This window comes from Grammomys surdaster, unplaced genomic scaffold, assembly GCF_004785775.1.
Source record: "Grammomys surdaster isolate TR1022 unplaced genomic scaffold, NIH_TR_1.0 172, whole genome shotgun sequence".
In the NCBI taxonomy this organism is placed as follows: domain Eukaryota; kingdom Metazoa; phylum Chordata; class Mammalia; order Rodentia; family Muridae; genus Grammomys; species Grammomys surdaster.
This window is the reverse complement of record NW_021604620.1, coordinates 3275050-3300696: the sequence shown is the minus strand read 5'-3', so window position 1 is coordinate 3300696 and position 25647 is coordinate 3275050. Positions and strand designations below refer to the sequence as shown.

General features: G+C 44.7%; 1 protein-coding gene across 3 annotated transcripts in view; it reads left to right on the top strand.

The window, feature by feature from the left end:
* Mobp (myelin associated oligodendrocyte basic protein) overlaps positions 1-14520 on the top strand; it is a 19071-nt gene extending 4551 nt beyond the window's left edge. Inside the window, exons 2-3 of one of the 3 annotated variants that reach the window (XM_028767446.1) lie at positions 8945-9154; positions 9368-10513. In XM_028767446.1, the coding sequence (XP_028623279.1) occupies positions 8949-9154; positions 9368-9674 (513 nt within the window). In that variant the 5' untranslated portion in view covers positions 8945-8948 and the 3' untranslated portion in view covers positions 9675-10513. Of the gene's footprint in view, positions 1-8944; positions 9156-9362; positions 10514-14480 lie in introns of those variants that run through there. The other 2 variants (XM_028767447.1, XM_028767445.1) reach the window with 2 other exon arrangements.
* The last annotated feature ends 11127 nt before the right edge of the window (positions 14521-25647 follow it).

The window sequence follows — 25647 nt, the reverse complement described above, 5'->3', positions numbered from 1 at the left end:
GGTTCACATCTCTGAGAGTACAGTGGACGGGTTCACACCTCAGAGAGCACACTGCTATAACAAGCACAGCCAGGGCATGGAAGAACGGAGGAAGCCACAGGCAAGAAGAGCTCTGGAGTCACGTCCAAAGCCATGCCGTCCTTAAACAAAGGAAGCACGGGGATTTTATTCAGGGAGTCTGCAGAGCCATGGGGGGGGGGGTCCCATTACTGAGCGTGCTCAGTAAGGAGCACAGTCGTGAACACTGTGAGTTAAGGAGCTCGCCCTTGAGCACTCTCCGTTAAGGAATACCCTCTTAAGCATGCTCATGTTAAAGTCATGGAACTCGGTTTCAAAGATTAAAGGGATGGACAGGAACCCCTCTGGGCATGATCTTCACACACCATAAGGTTTCAGCTGAAAATAAGTAATGGTTGCTTTGAAGGTGTCTTTATATAGGAGTCGCTGCTTGGGTGCCTGCTTTCCTCAGGTGAAGATGTCTTACAGTGATTTCTTTGTCTCACGAGGCAGCAGTCTTTATGATCTGTCTTCTTCCTTCTCCCCTTTCTCCTACTTTTCCTGTTTTCTGTGTTAGAAAGAATATTCTGTCAGACTTAAGAATATATTCTAGTCTACCTTGGTTGGGGTCCTGACACCCCATTTTCTACTTCTCTGTTGTTTTACTGCACTGAACAGGCACCATGACCAAGGCAACTCTTATAAGGATGAGATTTAATTGGGGCTGGCTTACAAGTTCAGAGGTTTAGTCCATTATCATCAAGGTGGGAACACTGGCAGCATCCAGGCAGGCATGGTGCAGGAGGAGCTGAGAGCTCTATATCTTCATCTGAAGTCTGCTAGGAGAAGACTGACTCCCACATGATTAGGAGGAGGGTTTTAAAGTCCATGCCCACAATGACACACCCACTCCAACAAGGCCACTCCCAAGGCCAAGCATATTCAAACCACCACATCCATATCTCTCATTTGCAAACTAGAGTGTTTGAGGTATCATGAGTGCAAGAGAGTTCAGCACAGGAAGCACGTGCCTCTGCCTGGCTCATACTTCACACCAGGTGCTTGCTGTCACCAACAAACTAGGATGCTTGCCTTGATTTTACTTAAGTATTCATCTTTCCTAGTTTTGTTTCCTGTTGCTGTCATAAAACACCATGGAAAAAGTAAATTAGGAGGGGGGAGATTACTTACTTTAATCCCAAAATTCCAAGTTACAGTCCATCACAGTGGGGAAGTCACAGTGGCAGGTGCTTGAGACATTTGGTTATGGCATGTTCACAGTCAAGAGCACAGAGCAATGAATTAATTCATGTCTGCTTGTGCCCAGATCACAGCTCACTTTTACCATTTCTCTCTCTCTCTCTCTCTCTCTCTCTCTCTCTCTCTCTCTCTCTCTCTCTCTCTCTCTCCTTTTTGAGATAGGGTCTCACTATATATAGCTCTAGCTGTCCCGGAACTTTCTATGTAGACTAGGCTAGCTTCCAACTCACAGAGGTCCACCTTCCTCTGCTTTCCAAGGCTGGCACCAACACTGCCAGATACTTTTTCATTTCTTATACAGTCTGTGATCTCCTGCCTAGGGAGTGTTGCTGCCTACAGTGGGCGTCTTTCCACATTAATTCATATAATCCTACAGTGGGCAAGTCTTTCCACATTGCTTAACATAATCAAGACAATCCCACCACAGACAAGCTCACATGCTGAACACGATCTAGAAAATCCCTCATTGAGATCTCCCTGGTGTTCTAGTTAAATTAATGACTAAAACCTAACCACCACGTGAACCATTGATTATTTAATTGATTATTATCCCTCAGTTGTAGATGCATATGTGGATCTGCTTCTGTACTCTCAACCCTGTTTCATTGATCTGTCTTTTCCCAAGCTAATATACTGTTAGTGTACTCCATAGTGACTGTTGATATTCTGTATGATATGGATTTCTTACTCAGTGTGTGTCTGTGTGGGGTTACAAGTCTTTTGTGTAGTTCATGGTAAGTGCTAAATTTGGAAGGATATGGATCTCGCATTGAAAACTATCTTAGTTGTTCTTGGGTCTTCATACTTCCACCAGAAGTATGGGATGGCCTTGTTGGTTACATGTAAATCTGATATTGATCAGAATTACATTAACCGTTTAGATGTACTCAGTGATATTAAGCCTACTACGAGCCGGGCAGTGGTGGCGCACGCCTTTAATCCCAGCACTTGGGAGGCAGGGGCAGGCGGATTTCTGAGTTTGAGGCCAGCCTGGTCTACAGAGTGAGTTCCAGGACAGCCAGGGCTACACAGAGAAACCCTGTCTGAAAACACCAAAAAAAAAAAAAAAAAAAAAAGCCTACTATGGTATTAAATATTCCTTTTTAAGTTTTCAAAAATTTTGTAGATTAAAACTTTTTAAAAATCATTTTGTGTGTCTGTGCGAGTACTTGCACGTATGTATGCATGTATAGCCTGTGCGTGTCTGGTACCTGTGGAAACTGGAGAAGAGTGTTGTACTCTTTGACAGTGGAGTTGCATGTTGTAAACTGCCTGAAGTGGGCGCTGAGAATTGAACCCTGGTCCATTGTCTTCAATTGCTGAGCTATCTCTCCAACCCTGATTATGAATGTTTCTTAAGGTTATTATTTATTTTGTCTGATGTATTTCTATCTGTAGATGCCCAGTGGTCTTATAGTCAGTGTTAATTACTTCTTTTATTGTATGTATTATATCCTTGAATTGTAAATGTTTGGATTTTATATATTGACCTATGTCAGGAATCTTTTTAAAACTACTTTCAAACAATTTATTTATTTATTTATTTATTTATTTATTATTACTTATTTTTATCTGTATGGACATTTTGTCTGCCTTTATGTCTTATGTACCATGGACATGCCTGGTGCCTTCAGAGGTCAGAAGAGACTACCAGATCTCACTGGAGATGACTGTGAGCTGCCATGTGGGTGCTGGGAATTGAACCTGGGTCCTCTGGAAGGACAGCCATGCTCTTAACCCCTGAGCCATTTCTCCAGCCCATGTCAGGAATCTTGTTGGACTTTCTCTGTCTCTTTCTTCCTCTCTCCCTATCTCTAATGTTTGTTTGTAGAGTTTGACAGCCTCAGAATATTTTTTTATTATGTGTACAGGTTCATGTGTATACATGTGTGTGTGTGTGCACGTGTACGTGTGGTTGTGTGTGTGTGTAGACCTGAATCCAACTTCGAATCTCGTTTCTCAGTGTTCACATTGTTGTCTGTGACAGAGTCTTCCCCTTTTGCCTGGAATTCGCTGATTGGGTTAGACTGACCAGCCAGAAAGCCCCAGGGGTCCCCACTGCTGGGATTATAGACAGATCACTACACTGGCTGTTATTTATCTTTTAAAAATGTGGGTTCTAGGGCATTAACCTTAGACCTTTAGTTAGCAAGGCGAGCACATTTCTGACTGAGCTAACTCCTCAGCACAGTGTTTTAATTGAAACATTTGTACTGGCTAGGATTTCAAATAATGCTGGGTGACAGTGCTGGTCAGTGCTCCTTCCTCAGGTGTCTGACTTGGGGGCCATGCTTTTAAGACACCGCATTCCATTCCCACTACAATGAGAGGTTGGCTGTGGATACTGAGTTTCACTGAGCAATATCTTTTTAATTGAACTACTTTATTAATAGTTAATTTGTGTGTATATGATATGTGTATGCAGGCTAATATGTGTGAGTGTGGGTATAAGTGGGGTCTGAGGGCTACCTCTGGAGGCTGTCTTCATTGTTCACCCTATTTGAGACAGGGTCTCTTTCCTCTTCTCTGTGGTGTACCCCAGAGTCTCCAGGGACTCTCCTGTCTCCGTTTCCCATTTTCCTGTAGCACTGCTGGGTCTTGCCGGCTCTGTGGGCTCTGGGATTGAACTCAGATCCTCAGGTTGTACAGCGGGTGTTTTACCTGCTGAGCCATCACCCCATCCCCAGTGGGTGCTTCCTCAGTACGCCACTGGCCACATCTTCCCTTTCATCTGTTGATACAGTACAGTATAATTGCAGGGTTTTCAAATTTAAACTGTTCAGAAACTTAATTTAACTTTAGCTAACTTGTATCATGAAACACTTCACCTATCGGACTGACAAAAACTTGAGAGATTTCCAGGCTGGAGAGATGGTTCCGTAGTTAAGAGCATCCGCTGTTCAACTGCAGGGTTCCAGTTTGACTCATAGCACAGTGGGTCACAAGCCTCTGTAACTCCAGTTTCAGGGAATCAGATGTCCTCTCCCGGCCTCTCCCGGTACCAGGCATGTACATGATGCACATACATATGTGCAGGCAAAACAACCATGTAAAAATTAAAAAAAAATCTTTATATTTTACATATGTTGTATTATTCTGGTATTGCCTCTCTTGACCACAGCACGGATATTGTGTCTTTTGATGTGGAGTAGGTTTTGATTGTTCTAGTCATGTCCAATCATACTAATTGCATACATAAGCTTTCTTCATGAAGAATCTTCTCCTGACGCTGATTTAGGACATCTCTGGTAGGCATCGGATTTTCTTGTGTGTGTGTGTATCTGCTTTTGAATTCTAGTTTTCCACTCTGGGATTCCACTTGCCTAACTTTAGGCCATTGCTACACTACTTTATGTTATTGCTTTAATTAATTAATTTGTTGTAAAATATAGGGTCTCATGTAGACTGAGCTAGATTGAACTGGTTATATAGACCTTAAACTTATGACCCCATGCTTCCCCGTCCTGAGTGTTGGCATTACAGCGTGTCAGGTTATTTAAAACTCTGGCCTTCGGAAATGCATTTCCGTATATGGCATGAGAACAGTTGTTACTGCTTTAGACTTTAAAATTTTTTCCTTTCACTTTTAATGTCTTTCTTTCTTCCTTCCTTCCTTCCTTCCTTCCTTCCTTCCTTCCTTCCTTCCTTTCTTTCTTTCTTTCTTTCTTTCTTTCTTTCTTTCTTTCTTTTTTGAGAAGTTCACACAATGTATTTCGGTAATATTCTTTCACCTCTCTCAACTCCTCCCGGAAGCCGCCAGAAACATGGAGTCTGATTTGTGTTGGCCAGCTGCTCTGAGCATGAGGTCTGCCTTTAAGAATGCTCAATATAGGCCGGGCAGTGGAGGCGCACGCCTTTAATCCCAGCACTTGGGAGGCAGAGGCAGGCGGATTTCTGAGTTCGAGGCCAGCCTGGTCTACAGAGTGAGTTCCAGGACAGCCAGGGCTACACAGAGAAACACTGTCTCAAAACACCAAAAAAAAAAAAAAAAAAAACAACCAAAAAACAAAAAACAAAAAGAATGCTCAATATACTCAGGGCCACTTTGTGCTACCCTCTCTTGCAGCCAATAGCAAACAGCTTCCTGTCTGGGGGCGGGACTTTGTACATTCCTTCCAGTTCTCCATTCTGGGATTAGGGATTTTCGACTCTTCTCTCTGATTTCTGGACATTTGCTCCTTTGTGAGTGTGCATGTCTATTGCACTACCTGAGTGTCTCGTCTGCTCTGTTGGTTCAGACGGAAGCTCTTTGTTTAAGATGTTTGCTGATTTAGTAAGAAGAGCGTGGCATTCATGACTTTACTTCCAAAACCTTTTGCTTCTTTATGGTGTAGATCTTTTCGATTACAGTTTTAAATTTTTATTCCTGTTATTATCTGTGCAACTTTTAAATTTTTCCCATAGAAATTTCGACATTTTAGTTTTCTCTTTATTTCTGGGTATTTCAGGATTTTGTTGCTGTTGTGAATATATTTTTCCAGTTATTTTTTCCTCTAATATTTCATCTCTCTGGGTGTTTGCACACTTCCTCTGTCTTTAAATTTTCTTGAATTAGATCAGAAGTCAGGCCACAAGGAGGGAGGAGGGATCCTTCCTCATTAGGAGAAGAGAAGGTTCTGGAAAGATTCCACAAGGAGCCTTCCTTTTGAACAGGGTCTCATTGGGAGGTGAGCTGTACAGTTGATGGGTGGGAAGGGAACAGGCAGAAGCTATGTGGTGAGGTCTAAAAGTTGGAAATAATCCTATTTCTTGTGAGCCTGGGACAGGTGGATGGAGTTGGGTTCACCTTCTCTGTGGGTCTGAGCCATGATCCATGATAACTACCACACCCAGAAGTAAACTGTGATTACAGTTGGTGCACATAATGAGAACAAAAAACTTTACAGTGTATAATACTTTCCTTCTCTTGCTGTGATAAAACATTCTGGCCAAAAGCAGCTTAAGGGAATGAAAGGTTTATTTTCAGTTTCCAAGTCGCAGTCTGTCATTGAAGGAAGTCATGGAAGGACCTCAAGCATGAAGCAGACACCAAGGAGGAATGCTGATTGATGGCTCGCTCTTAAGCTCATGCTTGGCTAGTTTTCTACATAGCCCAGGAGCACATGCCTAGGGAATGGTGCTGCCCATAGTGGATTTCCTATATAGTTATCAGTCAACACAACCCCCCACAGACATGCCACAGGCAATCTGATCTGGGCAGCTCATCAGCTGAGATACCCTTCTTAGGGACTCTAGCCTGTGTCAAGTTGGCAGTTGACAGTTGAGGCTAACTAGAACACTAGACAATTGCAATCTGTTTCCAGAAACATGCAATATTTTAAATAAAAAAATGGAACTCTAACAAATACTAATACGCACTAGGCAAATTTCAAAGAATTGAACATACAGTTACTCTTCGTAGCTGATGCATTGGAATGAGACACCAACTTAACAAAATAGTTTATTCACTTGGATATTGACAATAGATTTAAAAATTATTGATAAACTCAAGAACTCACACATATTGAAAAGGAAGTGAAGCTGAAAACCTGACACTGACCTTTGTGGTGTACAGCTTGAGTTGTGCTTTGTAAGAAGGTTGACACAGGATGCCTCCTAGTCAAACATAAACCAAAGCACACAGTAAGTCCATGTGGGAACTGTTGGAAAAGCAAACCACAGACATGAAAGCAAAGAGCTCACTGGTGAAGAGAAAAAGTACATGTATAATTCAACAAGGTCCCTCAGAAGAGGCTGGGAGATGCTCAGTGGTTTAGGTGCTTGATTCATAAGACAGGGACTCAGGTTCAAGCCCCCAGAACCCATATTAATGACAGGTATGTATGGAGGCCCCATGTAATTCCATCTCTGGAAGGCAGAAGCAGAAGATCCCAGATCAAGCTGTCTAGCAACACCAGCCATCACCTGCAAGTTCTGGGTTTGACTGAGTGATCCTGCCTCAGTGAATAAAGAGGGAGAGAGTGAGGATGATTCCCGATACCAGCTGATGATCTCGAACATGCATGTTCACCCACACATGCAAAACACACATGTGCAGCCATCCCACTCATGTAAAACTGTCAGAAACTAGTTCATCATCTAAGGTAAGCTGAGGAAGGCAACAAGGTATGGTATCAGCAGTGACCAAAAGCTGGTGACTTTTGGCTGTTTAATTCTTTCTTGCTAGGTCAGGGCAAAAGGTGATGGCTTCTGGCAGTTAGCTCCTGCTGATAGCAACAGGGGTTTTAGAAAAGAAACTTGGTTACTTGGGGTCTTTACTCTTTAACTCGGGGGAGGGGGGTTTGCTGGCCAGGCAAGTGATCAGAGTTGATTAATTTGTGAACCAGAGAGAAAGGAAAAGAAAGAAAAGAAATCAGGCACACACTGGATGAAGCAGAAGAGGGTTATATCACCACTTTATTTTTATTTATTTATTAATTAAAGATTCATTTATTTGTTTTATGTGAATACACTGTTGCTGTATTCAGATATACCAGAAGAGAGCATTAGATTCCATTACAGATGGTTGTGAGCCACCATGTGGTTGCTGGGACTTGAACTCAGGACCTCTGGAAGAGCAGTCAGTGCTCTTAACCTCTGAGCCTTCTCTCCAGCTCTTTGCCACTTCATTTTTGTTCTTAGTTTTTACACCTTTTCAAACAAAAGATTACCTCATATAACTATCAGGTAGAACCGTTGCAGCAGGATAGTTGATTACATGGTTTTCTAAACACTTTTACATTGATAAGTTCAGAGCAAGTTTGAAGCAATAGTTCATGTCATAGGTTGATCAGGTTTAAGGAGTTACGGCAGAATCATTTACATTCTTTCCATTAGAACTAGTACCTGACTAAACATCCATTATCTATTTTCTAGCCCCACAAGTTCATTACAAGTTTAAAACAATAGTTTTTATGTCACAAGTTAGCAAGGCTTTGTCAAGAGACAAATCATCTGCCTTGTGTCTTATTATTTAGAAATTTTGTATAGATTAGCTAGTCAATAATTTATTTTCTGTCCTTGCACCTGCAATAAATTACCAATTCCCAGTTTATGACCTTTAGTGGCCTCGTTCCTAACCTAGAAAGAATATTTCCTTTGATGGTAAATTTGTCCCAAGCCTGTTTTCTTTTCCTAGTACAATTAACCTGTGACACGTGAAGGTTTGCAGAGTTCTATTTGCAGTTCTTATTCTACAGGGGGCATGAGTTTACTTGTCTTAATTCAGGAGTTCTATAAAATCATTATCAGGAATTATGAAGTCATCAATTCATCTAAACTTCATAATTACATGAAAGTTCATCTTCATATTGATTCTGCAGGAGATCTGCCCAATAGGGTGGGCTGATGCCCAAGAATCATTAGGCTATGTAATAGTGGCAGGGAAGGCATATCAGTATCGAGAAGCAACCCTGGGATGAAATCTTTTCTGACCTTGCTTCTCAGAGCACACCCATCACAGCCATGCAAAATGGTGGGCCATCTCCAGGAAACTCACTTGCTTGCTACAGCCTTTCCTACATGGCTCTTGTCATAAAACTATGCATAACACACACGCACTCGCACATAAACATTACTAAGTGTCCTCACCTGAGCTCTGCACCTTTGTTCTGCAGAGCAGTGTAACCTGTGTTCGCTGAGCAGCAGGGCCCCTCCCTCACATGCTGTTTTGTGTCTCCCCTCCCCTCCCTTCATCAATGGTTTCCAGTGAGATGAGTCAGAAAATGGCCAAGGAGGGCCCCAGGCTCTCCAAGAACCAGAAGTTCTCAGAGCACTTCAGCATCCACTGTTGCCCACCCTTCACCTTCCTCAACTCCAAGCGTGAGATCGTGGACCGCAAGTACAGCATCTGCAAGAGCGGTTGCTTTTACCAGAAGAAGGAGGAAGACTGGATTTGCTGCGCCTGCCAGAAGAGCAGGTGAGCATGGGCTCTGGGCCAGGTCTGCACCACATTCCCCCTACTCCATCCATGACGGTCAGCTCCCTGGAAGGAAGGTTCTGGAGGGCGAGCAGAAGGTGGGAGGGCGGTCCGGGCTTTCCTGCAGTTTCCAGTTCCTGCCAGCATCCCTTAAGTGACGGTGGAGGGCCCCCGGCTGCAGCCTCCAGCTTCTTTTGACCCTCTCTGCACCAGCCGCCGTGCCACGTCCCCTCAGAGGCCCAAGCACCAGCCAGCTGCGTCCCCCGTGGTGGTCAGAGCGCCGCCAGCCAAGCCAAAGTCCCCTCCGAGGCCAGCCAAGCCAAGGTCTCCTCCGAGGCCAGCCAAGCCAAGGTCCCCTTCAAGGACTGAGCGCCAGCCACGTCCCCGCCCAGAGGTCCGACCACCACCAGCCAAGCAGAAGCCCCCTCAGAAGTCTAAGCAGCCAGCAAGCAGCAGCCCCTTCAGAGGGCCAGGCACCAGCCGCGGGGGTTCTCCCACCAGAGCTGCTAGGTTCTGGTAACACCATCTCTTGCCTATTGTCCCCCCCTAGCCCAAGGTCAGTAGCTGCTCTCGGCAAGTACTAACACGGGGATCTCTCCACAATACCAAGCCTATGTAATCCACACCCTGAATTAAACCCCCTCTGTTTGAAAGACCTGGCGTGGCTTCTGTTTTTCCAGATGTTACTGGTCCTCACTTCAGATGGCTGTGTCTGTGCCAATCCACAGGACTACGAGCATAGTATTGACCACAGTGGCAGGCTGAGTGTATGAACCTCCTTAACCTCCTTGTGCCTCAGAGAGGCGTAGTGGTAACTCTGGTGAGCTCTGTCTATGCATGTGTGAAATGAGAGGTCCTGACGCTCTGTTTGCTGACCTTCCTGACGCATTTCATTAGATATCTGTTTGCTCAGTCAGCCACTCAGCAAACTGTACTGCCTTATAGATAATAAGGTTCTATATGCTGTACCGGGGAGAAGAATATCACTTGTGATTTCCGAGTACCCAGAAGAGACAAGTTGGCCCTGGTGTGCAGAGTAAACCCTCCAGTACTGCCGTGCTCGGATGTATACGCCCATGGGAGTCCTCAATGGGGACTTTCCAGCTCTGCCGTGGGAACCTGCGGCTTCACAGAGAAAATTAGGTTGGGGTGGGCAAACTGGAGAAGGATGGCTAGAGAGGCACTTACCCATCTGCTCTGCCTTAGGGTAGACCAGTTTCTTTTCTTCTTTTTGAGATAGAGACTCACACTGTAGTTCAGGCTAGCCCAGATCTTACTCTGTTTCTAAGGTTGACTTCAAACTTATAAAAATCCTATTGCTTTAAACTCCTAAAAATGCTTGGATTAAAGGTGTGAACTTCCATGCTTGGTGGTGACCTCCTCTTCTTCCTTCTCCTCCTCTTTCTCCTCCTCCTCTTCCTCTTCTTTATAGACTTTAATATTTTTTTTTTGGTACAGTTTTAGGTCCACAGCAAAACTGAGGGGGGTAGATCTGTGTGATGGCTCAGGCAAGATCTAGTTTCCCTGCTCCGAACACATGGTGGGCAGCATTTTTCTATCTGAAGGTAGATCTGTGTCGTGGGTCCACAGCGAGCACTGGTCCACATCCTTTTCACTCTGCTGCTCAGCCTCTGTGCAGCTCTAAAGAACCCCCGAGAGAATCTCATGTGTGATTCCGGGGTGTCTTCATTTTCAGACACAGCAAACAACCCTGACTTCAATATCCCTAAATAAGTAACCGTGTCTGTCATCTGTGGCAGCTGTCATGTTTCTGACACCCCCAAATGAAAGCGTTGGTGAGATGCAAGAACAAATGACTTACCCAGCTAAGGAACTAACTGGGTGCTGTTCTCCAGGCCTTAGTAGAGAGGTGTATCCAGGCTGACTGGTCATTGACCAAGTCTCTCCGAGAGACTCCAGTCAAAAGGTGAGTTCAGCTGGCTAACTTCCGATATACAGAAGTGGCCAGAAGATGGAGGGAGCTGAGGTTGTCCATTTTGTACAGAAGAGGTAGTCCTTCATAGAAAGTCAAGGGATGCCTCCGTGGGTGGTCAGAGCTCAAGCTGTGAATGGACATCCTCTCAGTCACTCTCTGGGTATCTGCTATGGTGCTTCCGCTGGCTGTGCCCTACTTCCCTGGAAACATAGGACCAGCTTCCTAACAGCCTGTGCCTCTCATGCACCCCTGAGTCCCACCCAATACTCAAGCTTCCTTCTCAGACTCTCAGAGGTCCTAAGGCAATATACTAGAATAGATATTTAACCACCATATCCTTTATTCTAATTATTGATCTGACTATTTCCAACCAGAGGCATAGGAGGCACGTTAACAGGAGCAGTTTACACCCAATCAAGGCAGCTAGGTCAGACATTTAAAAAGGGTTTAAGAGGTTTTCTGAAGCTGCCCGATGTTAGAGATGATCCTGACATATCTAACATCCTGTACCTGAGGTATTGTATTGACAAATCAGACGATTCAGACGCGGATCCTTTTTGGATTTATAATAACTCCTCAGAAAAGGTCCTCTCCCCAAACTGGAGAATATCTCAGTTTTGAAAATGAATTGGCTTGGTTTTCAGCATCCCAGTGGAAGGTAGAAATATCTATTTTTTGATGGGAGGTTGTCATGGCATGTCTCTCTGAGTTTATCCTTTTCTGTGTCTTTTAAGATTGGGGATTTAAGGTCAGGAGCTGCCACTGCAGAGATCATGCTAAGAGATCAGATCCACAGCCCGGAAAAATTAGGCCACGTAACTAAAAAGTACCTTCTTTCAACTTCAATTTCCACTATTCACTATGACTAGTAAAAACAAAAGAATAATTTACTTTTGTCCGTTGACCTTACCTATGGTGGTGTTGCTCACTCTAGCTTCTTTTGGTGGAGTCTGGGGTTTTATGCATCACACTTAAGGCTGTCAGTAGAGACAGTTGTGCATTTTCTGTTCCAATCTGCTTACCTACATGTGTATGTTTTGAACTGCTATCTTGCTGAAAACACATTTTGAGATATGGCTCAGTGTCTTCAGGGTTTATTGTCAAGCTGGAGGACAGCCCCAGATGGACTTTAGAAGACGCACAGGAGCTCTAGTCGCTGCTAGCACCTCTATGGCATCGACTGACAACCATTAGATGCTGGCATCACCCTGGTATTCGATGAGAAATATGCACTGCAGCCCTTGGATTCAATTTATGTGATCAATTCCACTCTGATGTGATGTAGAGCCAGCTTGTTCTTGGAGGGAGCCCACACTCCTGTGAATGGATTTAGGGCGCTTCCTTCTCCAGCCTCACACAGTCCTGGACTATTTCTTTCTTCTGATCTGCTACATGAGAAGGCTTTGTAACTTCAAACTTTCAAAGCTATGTAGAGTGAGATCAGGGTGTTTTACAGATGTTTGATCCTCGTGGGCTACCATCCTCCAGCCTTCCTGTTTTGCTTGGTCTGGACAAATGGCGTCAGATATTCCTGGAAGTGATGTATTCTTCTCTTGCATCTGAGGAGTTGCCATTATTATAGGTTTAGGGAGCTCTGCTCTGTGCCTCATGACCTCACACTTCCTGCTGAGAAGATGCTGCCCTCTGCTGGGCATGGACTTGGTATCTGTGCGTCTCCCTTCCAGGACTGTGTGTAAATCAGGCTCTGGTAATCTTATGCTCATCTCTCGCTAGAGCCCAATTCAGGGTTTAGCTGACGTTGGTGACTGAATGAGTCCAAATAATTTACCTCACAGTCTAACCCAGCAGAAGGTGTACGGCTTTAACATCACGTTTGAGTCCGTGCTTCTTGATAAACTGTTGACCAGTGCTTGTCTGGGCCCACATATTTGTAATACATTTATTAAATGTTGCTTACCTTTTTAAATGTATTTCATTCCCTATCAAATTAGGGACATGTCAACCTCGTCAGGAGTTTATGTAACAGAGTTCATAAACACGGATGCGCACACGGTTACGTTTAAGTCCACGGTATCAGTCACTGCTCTCACTGATGTGACAAGATATCTGGGCAAGCAGGTTAGGAAGGTTCACTTTGCCTCACAGTTTGAAGAGATACAGTCCACCATGGTGAGCAAGGTGTATTGGCAAGGACCCGAGGCGGCGGGTCACATGACATCCACAGTCAGGAAGCAGAGAGGTGAGCACTGGTGCTCAGCTCGCTTTCTCCTTCCTATTCAGTCCCCGACCCCCAGACCATGGGCTGTTACCCCTCACATCCCAGCTAAGTCTTCTCTTCTCACGGAGAAGAGAAGAGAAGAGAAGAGAAGAGAAGAGAAGAGAAGAGAAGAGAAGAGAAGAGACTTGTCCACAAACACAGAGATGTGCTTCCTTGGTGACCCCAAACCTAGGCAAGTTGCCAACGAAGAGCAAGAGAAAGTGAGTTGAGCGCCTGACTGTGCATGCCATGTGACCTGCAGCCTCAGGTCCTTGTCACAAGTAATAAAACGTTTTTGTTTCTGTTCTAGGAGCAGGATGTACTTATGCTATCTCTGTGTTCTTCTGGGTCCCTTATTACCAGTCACCAGAAAACCAAATACTAGTATGCATGGAAACAGAGATCTATCTATCTATCTACCTATCTATCATCTATCTATCTATCTATCTATCCATCTATCTATCTATCTATCTATCTATCTATCTATCTATCATCTATCTATGTATCATCTATCTATCTATCTATCTATCTATCTATCATCTATCTATCATCTATCTATCTATCTATCATCTATCTATCTATCTATCATCTATCTATCTATCTATCTATCATCTATCTATCTATCATCTATCTATCTATCATCTATCTATCTATCTATCTATCTATCATCTATCTATCTATCATCTATCTATCTATCTATCTATCATCTATCTATCATCTATCTATCTATCTATCTATCTATCTATCATCTATCTATCTATCTATCTATCTATCTATCATCTATCTATCTATCTACGTTTCTTAGGCTCAGTTCAGGAAAAAAAGAAATCAACATATCAGTTTTGAGCAGAGATTACCAGAGTTGAGAAATCAAAAAGAGGGATTCTAAAGCTGGGTTTCTGAGGAGAAAAATAACATCACAAATGGTTCATTCAGAGCTCAGCAGCTGAAAGCCCCTCTTGCTCTGGTAGGACCTGATTTCAGTTCCCAGCGCCCACACAGTGGCTCAAAACTCTCTGTAACTCCAGTTTTAGCGCCCTCTTCTGGAATCTGTGAGTACTGCATTTGCGCGCGCGCAAAGGTCCACGAAGTCACTGTTGTATTAAATACTCTGTAGGAAGTGGACATCACTTACCAATTTGTGAATCTTTCTTTTTCTTTCTATAAATCAGATTGAGAAGGAGGAGCAAGTCAACCCCAAGAAAAAAGTGACCGAGAAGGGACTTCTCATGAATGGACAGCCTCTGCCTGTGGACTTACTGCTTTCCCGCAACCCATCTGCCCTCAGACGAATTATCTGGCCTCGAGTATGATGCAGGGGTGGATGCCTGCTGATGTAACAACCACAGATGCCTTCAGTCCCTATGGTGTGGGAGCCTTAGGGCAACCTGTCTGGAGGTGAGGTGGGGGCTCTTCGTGTCATAATCCAGCCATGGAGTCCTGGAAGGACCCCTTGGGCTCCAGAGCTCAGGGGATGGGTCTTTTGGTTTCATCTGGGGCCCTTTTCTCTCTGGCAGGTGCACAGTTCCTCAGGGTCTTTGGCAAAGGTGACTGCAGAGTTAATCCTCACGTGGTCTTCCTTCTTCCTATTCCCCTCTCTTCCTGCATCTGGTCGACAAACCTGGCTCTTGATCTTTTTCTTCCTAATTCTCTGCCTGGTCTCTCTTGTTCATATGCCATTTGCTTCCCATTCACCTCCATAGTCAGCACTAGTCAGAGCCAAAGTTGACATTGGTGAAGGTCCATGTTATTATTAGAGTAAGATACTAAGTTGTTGTGTGATCCTTAAATGTGGTGATGTTCTGATAGGAGATCACATTAAATTCCCATGTCAACTGTAGGTAACTTGTGTCAGAAACAGAGGAAAGGGAGGCATCCTCCCCCTCTGCAGGCCCAGTCTTCAGCCTCTCACAGGGCTTGGTGAGAACCAGCCCCTGCCCCAGTCTGAGGGAGAACAACGCCCTGCAGCATTGCCTTTAACCTGCACAGTTAGCGCTCACCTGCATAGACTGGTGCAGCTCTGACTGCTTTCAAATTATATAACTTAGGAAGGTCAGGGCTTCAGCCCTGTCCCCGAATCCCCATCACTTCCCTTGTGTCACCCTGGACCTGGGCACATGTCCCCATGCACACTTGTATAGGTCTAGAAAGAGTGCTGGGAGAGTTTCTGTCTCCAAATCAAACTTCCTCAAATTCCCGGTGAAAGGCAGAGGCCTGAAGCTCCAGTGCTTTCCCTGGCTGGCCCTCCACATCTATGTCTGTAGTAGGAAGAGGTCAAGAAAAATGGGAAAGAAACTTGGCCTTCTGGAAAGGAAGGTAAAGTGTGTGTGCGTGCGAGTGTGCCTGTGTGCGTGCATGCATGCGTGTGTGTGTGTGTGTGTGTGTGTGTGTGTGTGTGTATATGTTAGAGAGCTAGCAATCTAAGATTCTGTCCCTGAGTAGGAGGCCAATCCATGGTATGAAGGAATCTGTGCTCAACTCTATAGGTAGAGTAGGGTTGGGTTGAGTTTTCATCTCCTTGCTCTGGTTTGCCTCCATGATCTGCAGCCTCAGACTCCTGGGAAAGAATGAACTTGAGTATGGGCTCTTGTTCTGGACCATAGGAGCCAACCCTCCCCCAGGGCACTTGCCTCTACCTCATCTCTGCACTTGAGGTCAGAGGTTGGGCCTGATGGAAGTGCCTCATACGGCCTTGTACTCGGACTGATGTGTGATGTTGGGATTAGCTTGGCGAGAATATTTGCCAGATCTTGGTTTTCTTGCCCATGGGCAAAGGCTAGATAGCCCCTCTGAGCCCCAGGTTAATTCTTGTCTTCCTGAAGACCTCAACCGCAGAAGATCATCATGAAAAGGTCACACTGGTACATGCACTTCAGAGTCCTGGCCTAAACTCAGACTCCAGATGCCTTCTCAGCAGGGGCCACATAGGCGATCTGCTTGGGCCTCTTTCCCACTCAGCCCAGATGTGTGGGGGTGGACGGTGGAAGGAGAGGAGGTGGAGAAGATTGGTCTCTATTCAGGCTCTGTCTGGGTCGGCCCCACAACAGCTTCAGCTTGTTTTGAGCCCAAACTTTGATAAGTCATAAACACAAAGAGTAGACACACACACACACACACACACGTACACACACACACACATACACACACACATACATACATACACACACATACATACACATACACACACAAACACACACACACACACACACACACACACTCCTCCCCCTCCTAACACTTTTCTCCTTAGGAGGCTAGCAGAAGGGAAGGAGGCAAACGTCTCTATTCACAAGGAAGCCAGGCTCAGGGCCTGGGAGATGACTCGGTGGTTAAAAAGTCTTGCCTTGTAAGCATGAAGTCTAGAGTTCAGATCCCCATGACCCACATGAATGCTGGGTAGGCCTGGCAAAGTACTTCTAAATCCAAACTCAGAAGCTGGAGACAGGAGATCCCAGAGCAAGTAACCCTGGCGTATGGGCAAGCTCTGGGACTGGTGGAGAAACCCTTCCTCTGTGAATATGGTAGAAGATACAGGATGACTCCTAGTATCAAACTCAGGATGCTATGCACACGCACCCTTGCACGCTCATGGACATACACTTGCAAACACGAACACACACACACACATCACACATCCATGTGGAAATGTGGGGAAAAGGAAACGAGAGAGTACCAGGCTTAATGGTTCTTCTAGGATGGGCCCATCCTGTCCAGGATTTAGAACCCCTTTCCCCACCCAGCAAGACTGCCTCATTTCTTCCTCCTGTTCTCTCTCTTGTACGTCTGAGCTAATGTGGTGTTTCATCCACCGTGGGGCTGTGAGCACGCTCCTCAGAGCCTGTCACGCCCCAGCCTATGGTTCCTACACAGGTGCCCTCTCAGCTCAAACACCGTCTCAGAGATTCTCCTATGGTCACCGACTCCATCATTTTAGTTTGTCTTCCAGAATCAACCGCCCTCTTACTTATTGTTTAATTCTCGCCCCAGTGCTTTGCCCAATGTAAATCCCATGGCTGCCCCACTGATTTATCCCGTCTCCAGTTGTCTGGCACTAACAAGAATTCAATAAATACGTGTTGACTGAAAGGATGCTTATTTGTTTTTAAGAATAGTTTTTAAGATAATTTTTTCAAAAGTGTGGATCCTTTTGAGGACCCAGAGGCATTGATTGCAGCTCACAGGGAATTGCTGGTGACCTTGGCAGGAAATGCAAGTGAGGAGGGGGGAATCCATGAATGTAAATGTAACGCCCTCAGCTTAGCCCGGCCTCCAAGGAAGCAGAGGATGGTTCTGGTGTGGGTTATTAACTCAGGAGCTTTTGAGTGTATTGGAATGCTCTTGGGATGGACATGGCAGGGTATCTGACAGGACAATTAGCTGATGGATCTAAGAACCTAGGAGGTGAGCAGGGAGCTTGGAGACAAAACTGACGGAGACATGTCCATGACTCAAGGGGGCTTCTCACTGGTCGGGGAAAGAGGAAGGGAGAACTGTAGATTACAGTGAGTTTTCATGTTCAGTGGTGAGGTGTGGGGCAGTTCTTGCCTGAAGCTGATTTCCTGTTTACTTTACATAGCACACAAGGCAGCCAGTTCACCCTGGGTGGTGGTGAGCACAGGATGGACCAAGGCAGAGGGGGAAAGTCACTCCAAATCACCTCTGTGAGGTGTACTGATCCCTACCCCTCATTTCTGAATGAACCTGTATTTTCTTTTTAAAAATGATTTGTTTATTTACGGTGTGTGCACGTGCCATGTGCACTTGTGGAGGTCAGAGGAGAACCTGAGGGAGGTGGTCTCCTTCTTCCCTGTAGGGTCTGGGGACAGAAAAAAGGCTATATATCTGGCAGTTCACTTCATTGCCCCTGCACCCCATTCTGACTGGCCAAACTCAGGTCTCTGTGAAAACGAAAAATACCTTTCCTGTACCTTTATCCTCCCACAATGCTTCTTGGCGGCTAAGGCTGCTGTTAATGGCTTAAGCCCCCAGGGGAACAAAGATACCACAGAAGAGTCTCACTGACTAGTAGCTAGCTTATTTAGCCCAGGGGCAGTACTTGCAAATGAGTAAAAACAAAGTCATATTTGTGTAAATATATATTCATAAGTGCATTCATAAATATGCAATTCATTTTCTCTTAAGATGTCAGTCCCTGATTTAAAGCTCTTTGGGGTGAACCAATTTCTGCTTCCCACTCATAGTTTACAGGAGCCCAACTGTCATGGAACCTAGAGTGCTAAACACTGGCATACTATATATAAAAAAAAATTAGAAGCATTGACTGTCAAGTTTAGACCCAAGTCCACTCATTTCTGTGTCACTGGTCAATGGCACCCATATTGGTTGATAAAATGATAATTTAAGGATATCGAAGATTGTCAGCTTGACCCAAGAGAGTCTCAGTGAGGGGTTGTCTAGATCAGATTGGGCTGTGGGCATGTTTGTGGGAGTGTGCCTTGATTTCCTTACTTGACGAGGGAAGACCCAACCTGAAAGTGGGTCATCCATCATTCCTGGATTTGGGTTTCTGGAAGCTATCAGAGTGGAGAAAGCTGGCTGGGCACTAAGCACACACACACTCATTTCTTTCTGTTCCTGACTGGGCTTGCAGTGTGACCAGCTGTCTCTAGTTCCTGCAGTGATGGATTATAACCTGGAATTGTGAACTAAAATAAACCTTTCCTCCCCTAGGGTTTTTATTTTTTATTTCTAACATCAGGATATGTTATCACAACAACAGAAATGAAACCGCCATGGAAACGGCCAGACTTTGAGGACTCCTTTGAATCCATCCCTTTCTTGACTGGCAGAAGCAAACTGGTGATATCTACCTTGCCTGTCCCATAGAGATGTTGTGTAGACCAAGAAAGAGCTTAGAAGCTAAAGGCTGAGTGTGTCCCGATGGTGACTAGCTTTTAGAGGACTGTCTGGAGGCAGCTGGGATGCTCTGTCAAGGGAAGTAAACATGACATGACTTTAAAGGTGGCAGATCCAGGCTTTTCCCCACATCCAGCACTAGCCAGTGGTGTCATGCCAACAGATCAGTCTGTGGCTTTTGAGTCATTCAGTAAACTGAAAACATGTACCTATCTGGAACTTGTTGTGCGTGTGTGTGCATGTATGTATAGGTTAGAGGACAACTTTGTGAACCAGTTCTCTCCTTCTAACACATGGGACCCAATATCAAACTCAAGACTGACAGATGTGGTAGCAAGCACCTTTACCCTCTGAACCATTTGCCAGCTTTATCCGTTTAACTGCTGAAGTTGCACTACATTTTTTTCTTATTTTCTGAGTCCTATTTGGAGCCTCTTCCTTTGTTTATATCTTAGAATAGGCTTCTTCTCAGGAAGCTAGATACACAAGTCAGAAGCAAACAAGCTACATCCCCGAGGCAGAGGAGGGAGCAGGGTTGAGTTGGTTTCAGGGATATGGCATTCCATGGGTCTTGCCCCTCTCTGACCTCTCTATACTTGGGGTCAATTGTATGACCAAAGTTACGGAGCTCCGGTGTTTGCCTTACGGATATGTCCACTCTTTTCACGAGAGTGGGGACCCACTTCTGAAGAATGTAGGAGGCCAATGGGAGATGCAGAGATGCAGCCTCCAGGAGAACCGGGGATTGAACAGCCCCATTTACACGTCCAGTTCTGATTGCTTTTCTCTCCCCTCAGCACTTGGACGACGCCATCTCATCCCCTCCCTCTATAACTGCCAGCGAGACATCTGTCAGCCTTCTCGACCCTCTATGGTAAGATCCTTTTTTACCTTCCATTATTTTAACAAGATTTTTCCTCTTTGTCACTGACATTCTGAACTTTGGCTGTGACGTCACTAAGCATAGATTATGTGTGCTTGTTCTGCCCAGGATTCAGGTTCTTCGGTCTGAAGATTCTTGTGTCTTCAGGGATGTGCAAAACAAGGTCATGGTGCACAGCCATCCAAACGGCAAATATAAAAAAAGAAATTGTCAAGGGCTGCCGGTGATGTGAGAAAAATCCTAGCAGCTACCGCTGGGAATTTATACATTGTCACAACACCACTGAGCTGTACTCTGGGGACATTATCAAGGCGAAGTATCTTAAAACCGCTCATCAAGTGACTGTAATTTTAGGCATCCATCCTGGAGAAAACTTACACCCTTTTAGAGAAAGGAAAAATGCAGAAATTTGTTTAAAAGATCATGGTTTGTAGTTGAGAGGTAGAGTGAAATTAACCAAAATGCCTGTCCACGGGGGAATGAGAGAATCAATTTTGGGATATTCACAAATAAAGTCCTGACAGCAGTTAAAAGCCTATCTGTCAGATAGACCCATGCCAAGCAGGTAAATCTAGAAAGCAAACCGAGGACTATGAAAATCAAGTATTGGGCAGTAAATCCAGTATAAAATCCTATACATAAATATTGACAGCTCACAATCCCATATTGGTTATTGCTTAATAAGGAGAAGCCACAAGATCTCATACTTTTTCTATAATGCAATAGAATTTAAAAAGGACAGCAGAACACAAAGACACTAGAAATCATCCTGTCAGAAATAAAAGTATAAGCAATAATTCCTGGCTGAGAAATAACCCAGATTAAAAGCTATACAGGCATGGCTTAACGATACCGGCAGGGCATTACCTTTGTTTGAGAGGGTCAATGCAAACTATGCAAACAGCCTGGGATGTTTCCAAGGTTGTCTAAATCTTAAACACCAAAAATATTTGTTTTGAATCAATTTTGGGCCTGGGCTATAGAGTCCAGCTTTTGATGGTTCCTGACACGGGAGAAAAGGGAATAAGTTGAAATATGGCTCTCGAAATTTCTTTAAGAAACAGGTAGGTAGGAAAGGGCAACAGAATGTTGGGGAATGTGGAGGAATGTAAAACAGACAGTATTATGGTCTGTGTGAATGGTCTGTGTGTGTGGGGGGGACGACTCAGTGTAGGAACAATAAGAACACCAGAATGGCCTTGTGCTGGGAGCCCCGGTGGCCAAGCACAGGCAGATTCTCGAAGACCCCCAAAGGCCACTATTTCGTCCTCACAGCCAGACCTGGCAAAGTTCAGATCAAGTGCACGGGTCGGGGCCATGTCAGTGGAAACTGTCCAAAGCGTGGAGCAGGGGTGAGGAAGACAGCCGGAAGGAAGCAAAAGATGGCTCAGAGTGTTGCGCGACAGCAAGAAGAAACAGGCCAAATATCTCCCAAGGCAGCTGAGGGGTGTGGCTTCCTCTCCCGAGGACAGTGTGGCCCTATGGAAGTGCCAAGGTAGAGGCAGGGGAATTTAACTGCACAAACACTACTTGCAGAAACTCAGGTGCTAAATGAACATCTACGTGACAACCTTTCTGAGGACCAGGTTCCAGTGAGCTGCCCAGGGCCATTACCTTCCCGACCGTAACTGAGCTCAGAAGGATGGGAACAGGGTAGGAGCACACAGTAGTCCACTGGTGAGACAAATTCCCAGGCTAGCCTCATCCAACCCTTTAAGGAAACTTCACGCTTTTCCATCTTGTTTTCATTTTGGCAAAGCCAAGCCCATCCTGAGTGCTCGCTTGCCTCCGCCCTCCATGCTGCCCCCACCCCCCAGACACAGAGCATGCGCATTAACCCAGAGTGTGCTAACATACACGAACACTGGAGGTTAGCCCACTAATGTGAATAACCAGAAACTACTAAATTTTGTTTGTTGTAGAAATAAAACCTGGGGATGGATCAAACCTATTTGGAGATTGCTTGAAGCTGGTGGGTCACGAAGCGTAACGCGCATCGTCACTGAATCGTGTTGTAATCATTACATACTGTTTTTCTACTTAACGTTGGTTCTCAGGAACGTTCCCCAGTAAATACTGGAGACATTTCATAAAAACTCCAAAAGCTGTTCTTCGTATATTTCTTGAGTAGCAATTCAAAGCCACAGTGTCTGACATTATTCTGGATGTTAATTAATCTTTTGGGAGAAACTGAGGCATGCGCCTGGAGTTGTTGGGGTCTCCAGGTAGAAAGCGTCATAGCATCTACTAATTCCCATGATGTAAATGGTCCCACTGCGACGATTTTCACTGTATGACTGGGGAGAGATGGCTGCACTGGCTCGCATGCATCGTTCCTTGATCTCTCGTGTCTCACAGTTTACTATCGTCATCCACATACACCGGCTGGTGCAAGGCAGATGACTACTACCTGTGGGTCTCTATATAAGCGGAGTTTACTCCCCAAAGTCATGGGCTGGAGAGACAGGTCAGTGGTTAGAGCACCGGCTGCTCTTCCAGAGGACCTGGGTTCAGTTCTCAGCACCCCCATGGTGGCTCACAACTATCCATAAGTCTAGGTTCTGGGCATTGGATGCCCCCTTCTGGCCTCCATGGGTACTGTTCAGACAAGGTGCACATACATACATGTAGACAAAACACTCATATACATAAAATAAAATAAAATAAAATAAAATAAAATAAAATAAAATAAAATATGTATCTAATACATAGTGTCACTACCAAAGAGGGTATATAAGATAAACTCAGTTTTTGGAGCTTCAATGGAGAAATCTGACAGGATTAAAAATTGTTTTTATTGACAGGGTCTCACTCTGTAGCCCTGGCTAGCCCAGAATTCCCTGTATAGACTAAGTTGGCCTCTAACTCACAGATCCCTCAACATGGGATTGTTTTTTTTTTTTTAATTTGAGAAATGGTATTTGTTTCTATTTTACTTGTGACCACTGTTGTTCTTTTTTTAAAATTTGTTTTTAAAGTTAGCACTCACAGTAATGGATTTCCTGGTGATGTTTTCATGTATGTATGAAATACAACATACCTGTCCTAATACTTTGTTCTTATCCCCTCCCCGCTCCATGCCAGTTCCTTGTCTGTGCCAACTCTCCTTCTCCTGCCGTCACATGACGGTCACACACAGCTCACTAAAGTCTGCTACCCTCTTCATTATCTTTATTATTGGTCAAGAAGCTCTCTGATCATCGTGCTCCAGGCTCTAGTGCTTAAGACTTAAAGTTATTAAATGCATTTATTTATTTGTTTACTGTTTGTATGGGAGTGTGTGTGATAGTGTGTGAGTGTGTGAATGTTAGCATGTTTATGTGTGTGTGAGAATGCGTTAGTGTGTTTGTGTGTGAGTGTGTTTATGTGTGTGTTTCATGTGTATGAGTGTGTGTTAGTGTGTTTGTGTGTGACTGTGTTTGTCTGTGTGTGTTTGTATGTGAGAGTGTGTTTGTATGTGTGTGTTTGTGTATATATGTGAATGAATGTGAATGTTAGTATGTTTGTGTATTTGTGAGTATTGTGTTAATGTGTTAGTGTGTGTGTTAGTGTGCGTGCATGCCTGCACACATATGTAGCAGTCAGAGGACAACTTGCAGGAGCTGATTCCTTTTCCCCTGTGAGTCCTGGGCATCGAACTCAGGTCATTTGACTTGGCAGCAAGTGCTTAACCCATGGACTCATCTCCCCAGCCCTGAGCTCTTAGCTTTTGGGGATTCCCTATGAAATTGGGGCTTCTTTCCTTTCAGAAATTGATGTTGAAGTGACAGGGACCGAAGACTTGTAGAACCTGGATGTTCTGGAGCAAGGTTAGGAATGGCTGAGCATGGAAGTGTTATGAGCGGTGGGTGGGGTGGAGCAGTGGTCTGCACTGAGACGTAGACCTGTGGTTTGGTAGGATAACAGCAGCTTTTTGTGATTCTTAACAATTGAGAAAATGAGAATAAAAATGTTGCTTAGAAGTTGAAAATTTCGATTATTAAACTTCTTTACTAAAGTTGAGGCCAAGGGACTAAAAAGAGGGAACGCCCAGAAGAATCTGTGAGTCAGGCTCTTGATAAACAGTCTAGGCTGGCTTGGAACTTATGATATTCCTGTCTTGTCCTCCTGAGTACTGAGTTGACAGGCCCACACTTCTGACTCTGCCATGGATGCATTTTTAGAGGTTTTATTTGATCTGTCGCTACAATACCTTTCATCACTGTGTATTTTTGCACAAATCTGTTTGGAACATGGACCAAAGATATTTGTGCCTCTGGATTCTAAAATGATTCTCTAACAAGAGGGACCAGGGCCCCATAGGGGACAATTGCTGTATTTCAGGGATATTCTGGAATCAGAATCAACCTGTGATCCCAGATGCTGGAAGAAGGCAAAGCTGGTGAGAGGACCAGAGTGGGAAGTCCATGCTGTGAAAAAAGACAACCCAGCAGGGCTTCCCAGAAAGTGCTCACACCCCTAAATTGCTTACTGAGAAGCCTGTATAGCCATGAACACTACTAGATGAAGTTTACACTAAAGACTTGCTTTTAATAGTCAACTGTTTACAAATGCAGAATCTTATTGTTCTGATAAAACAACAAGCCTAGCATAGTCAGAGGGGGACATCATGAGACCTTAGCTTGGTCCCAGAGATGGCTGTGAAACGTGGCTTATTTGCTGGAAAAGAACATGAGTGGATTGGAGGGAACTTGGGGTCTACAGTCATCCCGGAGGTACTCTGTAAGAGTGGTTCCTTTTCTCTTTCCATGTTTGGTCAAGCCCTTCCTGAGTTCCCCACCCCAGGAGTCAAGATGAGTTTTATCAGTGGTATTAGGATCTCCTTGTATAGTCTGGGATAGATGCCCATTGTGCCCAAGACCCCAACCCATGGCTCATGCACAGAGGGACTGAATACCTACTTCCAGGAAGCACAACCTGCCATGGGTCATGTGACTCAGGATTCCTAAGGCAAGCAATGGGAATTTAGGATATGGCCATAAACAGACATCTGGTGTGGGGGATGGGGCATCCCATGTCTGAGGGTGTCTCTCTTGGGACCTCAGGAACACCTGCTAGGGCACAAGTGTTCTGAGGATGGTGAAATGGAGAACACTCGCTCATGGACTCTTAAAGGTACTTCACATAATACAGACGCCAACTGCTCTCTTTCCCCATAGGACATCATTTGGTGTTTAACTAAATCCAAGAACGTGTCCATAGAATAAATTGAATATTTTCCACGTTCAACCCAGCTACAAAAATCTCATGACAGACCATACTGATGTCATTTCCCTCCTCCACTGATATAAGTCCAAGGTTTACTGTGGTCCATCCTGTTACTACAAGGTAACATACTGTCTTATTTAGTCATGATACATTCCTATAACATTTTTTTAAAGATTATTTTATGCATATGAGAGCTTGCTGACAAGCATGCCTGTGCTGCTCTTGTGTGCAGTGCCCATGGAGGTCAGCAGGGGGCGTTAGATGGCCTCCAGCTGGAGTTTCAGATGGTTGTAACTCCACCACTATGTGGGTGCTGGGAATCAAACCCACATCCCCTGGAAGGGCATTGAGTGCTCTTCACCACTGAGCCATGG